Source organism: Zonotrichia albicollis, chromosome 22, assembly GCF_047830755.1.
Source record: "Zonotrichia albicollis isolate bZonAlb1 chromosome 22, bZonAlb1.hap1, whole genome shotgun sequence".
Taxonomy (NCBI): Eukaryota; Metazoa; Chordata; class Aves; order Passeriformes; family Passerellidae; genus Zonotrichia; species Zonotrichia albicollis.
The window spans coordinates 6299255-6305834 of record NC_133840.1 but is presented as its reverse complement, the minus strand read 5'-3'; the positions used below and the strand labels follow the sequence as shown (position 1 = coordinate 6305834).

Here is a 6580-nt window from a genome sequence, read left to right as displayed (position 1 = left end):
CTCAGGTGCGGGATATCCAGGATGTGCATGTCAGGGACATCGACCCGGGGGATGCACTTGGGATGAGAACAGCGGGGATGTGGAGCCCTGGGTTACAGACCCCAAGTACAGAACAGCGGGGATGTGGAGCCCTGGGTTACAGACCCCAGTGCTGGGCAGGGCTCGGGGACCCTGCTGGCCCCTCTGGCCCCAGGCAGCCCCGTCCCGGTGCTCTGGCCCCGGGGCAGCTCCCACAGGAACGGCCCAGCCGAGGGGCTGGGGGCACACACATGACAAGGACAAGTTTCTTTCACCAGCTTTTATTCCGGCTGATTCTGTCGGTTCCTTCACATTTACTCAAGGCACTCAGTGGCAGGGCGAGTACAAAATCAACAGTAAAAAGGGGGTGGGTGTGAGGGGGCAGCTGGGGGCGGGGATAGCAGCGGCGGCTTCTCCTCTTCCTCCTCCTCCTCCTCCGTCTCCTCCTCCTCGGTGCCGCCTACTTCTTGGCCGGCTCCTTGGCCTGGCTCTCCACGGTGACGGGGATGGTGATTTCGGCAGACTGGATGGCGGGTTTGGGCAGCGGAGCCTCCACCGTCAGCATTCCATCGGGAGACAGCGAGGACCGCACGGCCGTGGCTTCCACACCCGGGGGAAGGCTGCGAGGAGAGGAGAGGGGAGGTGAGGGCTGCAGCACCGACCCAGGGGATGCAATGCTCAGCCCCAAATCGCTGCCTCTCCCACTCCCAGCTTGCCTGAGCAGCATTCCCAGTTTGGCCAGGGAGGTTTGGAGGGTGTGGGTGGGTGGGAAAACGTCCCCAAAGACATTGGGGGTGCATCAGGTGTCTCCCCTCCTCCCTGGTACTCACGTGTATTTTCGGGTGAAGCACCTGGAGATGAAGCCGTGCTCGTCCTGCTTCTCCTCGTGTTTGCCTGCAAGGAAACAAAACCTCAGTGGTTGGGTGGGAACCTTCCTGCCCCACCCCAACACTTGTGAGGGGCTGATTCTGCCCATCCCGGGGCTGATTCTGCCCATCCTGGGGCTTTTGCCATAATATCAGCCTGGAGCAACGTGACGGGACCGTCTGCAGGGCCACCCTGGGTGCATCCCCCAAGTTTAAGCAGAGAAAAATGCGGTGCCAGGAGCTGGGGGGGCCCAAAGGGGCCCAGCAGTGTCCAGCTGGCCCCACAGCTTGGCAGGGCAGGAGATTAGGAGATTGAGCAACCCTCTGTCCCTGAATTCATCTGGGAACTGCCCCCATTCCTTGCAGGCCCTCCCTCACAGGGCAGGGAGCACAGCCTGGCCTCGTGCCACAGATCTGGATTTTGTCACAGCATCCAGGCTGCTGTGGGGGCTGCGGGGCTCACGACACCCCAGGACCCTCTGTGGCTCCCTGTGTCCTTCCAGAACAGCAGCAAGGGGTCAATGTACGGAGCTGAGGGGGTCTCTGCACCTGAGTGCACCCTGAGATTGGGCTGCAATGCTGGGCCTTCCTCCATGCCTCAATTTTCTCTTTCCCTTTCTCCTCCTCTCTCCTCTCCTCCATCTCCTGCTTTTCTTTCCCCTTATTCCCATCCCTTTTCCCACATTTTCCCCCCATCAGCCTCCAGCACAGCATCTCCCCCACCCAGGAATCCCCACCCAAACACCCACCGGTGATCTCCACGATGTTATCCTTGGTTTTCACCACCAGCTCCTCGGGGGCGAAGTGGTTGACGTCCAGGGTGACCTTCCAGCTGTCGGCGGTCTGGCGGATCTCGGAGATGCCGCTGCTCAGCTGCCGGCTCAGCGCCTGCCCGAAGGGCGAGCCCGGCGCCGGCATCAGGGCGCTCTCCCGGGGCAGCAGGCGGAAATAGCCGGGCCAGGCGCTGCCGCTCGGCCACTTGTACCAATCCTCGGGGATGTGCGGCATCCCGAAGGACTGGTCGAACAGGCGGCTGCCATGGTACCTGGGGAAAAACACCAATCGCTCGTTTTTAAAATTTTCAAAGTTTAGTTGTGTGGTGGTTTGAAAGGAAGTGAGTTTTTTGGGATGCTGCTGAGCTGCTCAGATTTGAATACTGGCACCCAGTGTGGCCACTGGGGATGTGGATATGCCCCTGAGAACACAGGGGTTAAAAGCAGAGGAGTCCCCGGAAATCTTTCTCTTGGGTTCCAGTAAGGAAAGAGTTCGGATAAAATGGTTATAAAAATAGTAATATAATTAGAGTAATAATAATTTGGACAATTTGGAATAGGACAATATGAGACAATAAATATAAAGAGTTACGGATGTCTGGGTACCTTTTTCTGGGCAGCAGGAGCCCGAAAAAGGACCCACGTTAACAGAGGATTAACCCTTAAAAGCAATAGCCTCTTGCATATTCATCCATCTCATACATGATGCATAAATTCCATTCAAACACAGGATTCTGTCTGGTCAGTGTCAACTTCTTCCTCCGAATCCTGACAGCGCCTTCGAGGCAGGAAGAAGTTCATTTCTTCTGATAAGAGACCAATAAATTCATTCTCTCTGAAAGATTGAGGTGTCCTGTGGCTGCTATCTCACTGCAAGTCCTTTCTTTAAAAACAGCATCCTACATAGCATAGTTCCTATTTTAACATTTTTTATAACCTAAAACCACATTTACCACAGTACTTAAGAGAATTAACACAACATAACTTTCTAACACAACACATACAATATTAGCAAAAAGCCAATGATAAAACCCATGCATCTTTCACCGTACCAGTCGCGGAAGGGGTCCCAGCTGGGGCTGCGCAGGAAGGTGAAGGGGACGCGGCGCTCGGCCATGGCGTGCGGGGCTGCCCGAGGGGAAGGCGGCCCGGCCCTTATGAAGAGGGCCCGGGGTTATTTTTAGCCGGGCTGCTCAGCTGGCTATTAATGGAAATCGCGGCGGCCCCGGGGAAGGGACCAGAAGCTTGTGCCGGGCTGGGGCGGCCGCACGCAGCCGCAGAGGGTGGGTGGGTGCTGTGCGGGGAGGGGGCTGGCAGCCTGCAGGGCCCCCCTGCCAGGGACATGTCCGTCCTCCTGTCATCGGGAGAGGCTCGGCCTGCTTGGGGGTGATGGATGGCCCTTGGAGCCGCTCCCGGCCTCGCTCTCTGCCCGGAAAACAATCCCCAGGATGCGGCGTGAGAAGGGGCTGGGGCTGGGCCAGCGCCTCGGGAATGGCTGGATGAGTCAGAGCAGGATGCCCTGAGTGGCCCTGCGCTGTGTCACCGCCTGCCAGAACCTTCCAGAGCCCCCCAGCAGCCGGCAACCCACCTTCCAGAAGGTTCCAGAGCCCCCCAGCTCCTGGTCATCCTCCAGCTCCTGGTCACCCACCGGCCAGAACCTTCCAGAGCGCCCAGCTCTTGATCACCCACTGGCCAGAAAGTTCCAGAGCCCCCCTGCTCCTGGTCACCCACCTTCCAGAAGGTTCCAAAGCCCCCCAGCTCAGGGTGACCCACCTTCCAGAAGGTTCCAGAGCCCCTCAGCTCAGGGTGACCCACCTTCCAGAAGGTTCCAGAGCCCCCCAGCCCTCTGGCACTCCAGTGGCTCCAGTGCTCAGCACCATGGTAGGAAGCCCCAGCCCCAGCTGGGCTGTTCCAGTCCCCAGGAATGGGGTCCCTGAGGCCCTTGTGGGGTTGGTGAGGGCCTGGGGGCCAATGGGGACCGGGAACTGGCTGTGATAATGGGGTTAGGGGGGCTCTAGGGGGGCAGAGGGACTGGGGGGGACTGGGGGGTGGAAGGGGATCCTCTCATCCAAGTTTCTCCACACCCCAGGCACCCAGGAAGGGATTCCTATCTGGGAACCCAAGCTCCTGTGCTGGGGAAGGGGCTGTTTCCAGCCCAGCCTGGCAGCTCTGGGCCCCCATCACCCGGGCCCAGCTCCCCTCTGGCCCCAGATTTGCCCTGGAGAAGACGAGGGATGGGCATCAGCTGAGCCCTGCCACACTCACTGCATGAATTACTGACCTTCAGGGGTGTGGGGGATAGAGCAGCAGGAAATTTGGGGGTGATAATGGGGTTAGGGGGGCTCAAGGGGGGGTAGAAGGATTAGAGGGGACGGGGGGGAGGCTGAGTGATGTGGGGCTGGGGGCTGTGGTAGGCTTGGCGGGGTTAACCAGGGGAAGATGGGGCACTGCAGAGGGGAGGGAGTGGGAGGGATGCAGGGAAATGAGAGGGATGTGGGAGGGAGGGGAGAGATGCAGGCAGGGATGCAGGGAAATGGAGGGGAGGCAGGGAAGGATGCAGAGGAAGATGCAGGGAGGGACGCTGGGAGGGAGGGGAGGGATCAGGGGAGGGATGCGGGGAGGAATGGAAGGGTGGCAGGTGGGAATGCAGGGAGGGCTGCAGGGAAATGGGAGGGATGGGAGGGATACAGAAACACAGGGAGGAGCAGGGAAGGGTGGGAGGGATCGGGAGAGGGATGGAAGGGATGGGAGAGTTGCAGGCAAATGGGAGGGATGCAGGGATGTGAGAGAGAGGGGAGGAATGCAGGGATGTGAGAGAGAGGGGAGGGATGCAGAGATGCAGATGAGGATGCAGGCAGGGATGCAGGGAGGGATGAAGGGAAGCAGGCAGGGATGCAGGGAAGGATGCAGGCAGGACGGATGGCAGCTGGCAGAAAAACGGGAGTGATCAGGGAGGGATGCAGGGAGCCAGGAGCACGGCAAGGAGCCAGGAGGATGCAGAGGGTCCCCCACAGACACAGCAGGATCCTCGCAGGGATCAGACACAAAACTCCCGGTGCTGCTCCACATGGAGGGAGAGGGAAGAGCAGGATGGATCCGCAGGGAGCCGCAGGGAAGGAGCAGGATAACCCTGCCGTGCTCCTGGCAGGAAGAAACCTCTCAGTGCCCAGCAGGGTAATTTACAATATATACTGTATATTTATTATAATTGCACCAGCTCACGGCATCTACAGCTGTACTCACAACCCAGAGAGAGAGCGCACGCGCGACAGGAAAATACTGAAGTATTTCTACAGAGTATTTGTTCCAGTTGGCTCCCTCCCGGCAGGAGACAGAGACTGTAAAAGAGGAAGACTGGAATTTTTCCCTGATGTGCTGGCTGCTCCGCGGCGCCGCTGCAGGCGGGGCTCGGGTCCTGGGGAGCCGCGGCCCCAGGGGGGCTGCAGGGCGATCAATCCCCGCTGCTGGCTCGGCTCTGGCTCTTGGCAGGGCATTCCCCCATGGCCCAGCGGGGTCGGGGCTCCACGGCCGCTCTGGGCTCCCCGTGGGGCGCTGGGGGCTGTGGGGGCTGTGGGGCAGCAGCTGGAATTGCTGGGATGGTTTGTGGAGCGCGTGGCTCGGGGTTTGTGGGGATGCTGGGGGAATTCGTGTCCTCCATCTCCCCCCAGGCTCCAGGAGAGCAGAACCTTTTGTCTCCTCCTCCTCCTGCCACTGTCACATCCAGCGCTGCCACCCTGCCCAGGCTGGCATGTGGGGACAAGCTGCACATGGAGTGCCACCAGTGTGTCCCCTCCTTACCTGTTCACCCCATCTCTAACACCTCTGGACACCCAGGGACGGGCACCCATCACTGCCCAGCTCCTGGGATTTCTCTCCAAGGCCTGGTGAACCCTGGACATGCCAAGTTTGGGAGGCTGACCCTGAAGTGCCCCTTGCTCCCATCCCTGCTCCATCAGGCCCCTGCTGACGAGGCTGAGCTGGGCTCCAGAGGATCCTCCCGACCCCGGCTGGCTGGGAACCAGCCAGAGCCCGGCTGTGCATGCAGGGGCGGCGGGTTAATGCGGGCAGCTGCTCTCCCACCCAGCGAGGCTCATCCCCATTGTCCTGCTCCAGCCAGCCGCAAACGCGGGGCCAGCGGCGTTAAACACCGACCCCGGGGCCACCACTGTCCTCAGCGCCTGGGGACTTGGTTTTTTCTGGGAAATCAGCAAAATCCTGCGAAAGCCGGGCGGCAGGCCAAGCCCGGGACCCTCCTGCCTCTCTCTTCCCATAATTGAGTTAAAAAGCAGCCACTTTTCCCCGGATCAGGAGGGGACAGGGGCTGCGAGCCCAGAGGTGGGGCAGGCCATGGCAGTGCCAGAGGGTGGCTGGGTGCACCCCCTGCCCAGCCCCAGCTCCCTCCTCCCGGGGTGCCCCCACTCTGGGGTGTGGGTGGGTGCCAGGGCCGGCTCCTGAGCTGGGACAAGCAGCGTATTCCCTGGATCTCCTCGCTTGGGAAGAGAATTACGGGTGCTGCCGGCTTTGTTCATCCATGGCTCGGCGTGTGCTCAGGTCTGGGGGCACCCCAAAATGTTTTGCAGAGCCCCTGTGCCCCATGACACCCTGGGGACAGCTTTGCTGGGGGAAACAGGGCCTTGCTCACCTCTGGTTGGCATCACACCCTCCAGCTGAGCCTGCCCCCCCATCTGCCCACCTCCCCGGGATGCTCTTGTGCTAAAAAACAGTCAGACAACCCCAAAAGAAGCACAGGGGGACGCCAGGGGTGTCCCCAGCCACCCCCACCCTCTGGCCCCAAGGTCTCTGCAGAGCATTTGTTCCCTCGCTCTGTGCTTGCCCGCCCCACCCCGCCCCACTCGCAGAAATAAGAAGAGATCCGAGATCCTCCCCTTCCCCATCCCGACCCCAAACACCCCCGGGCGGGGG

The 6580-nt window shown here is 60.5% G+C and overlaps 1 protein-coding gene across 1 annotated transcript; it reads right to left on the bottom strand.

Annotated features, from left to right (window-relative positions):
* Positions 1-283: 283 nt before the first annotated feature.
* LOC102061249 (heat shock protein beta-1) lies at positions 284-2887 on the bottom strand. The gene is made up of 4 exons (XM_074557266.1): positions 2710-2887; positions 1634-1929; positions 849-912; positions 284-638 (listed from the first exon to the last, which is right to left on the bottom strand). The coding sequence occupies exons 1-4, from the start codon at positions 2772-2774 to the stop codon at positions 479-481; spliced, it is 585 nt and encodes a 194-aa protein (XP_074413367.1). The 5' UTR covers positions 2775-2887; the 3' UTR covers positions 284-478.
* Between the last annotated feature and the right edge of the window lie 3693 nt (positions 2888-6580).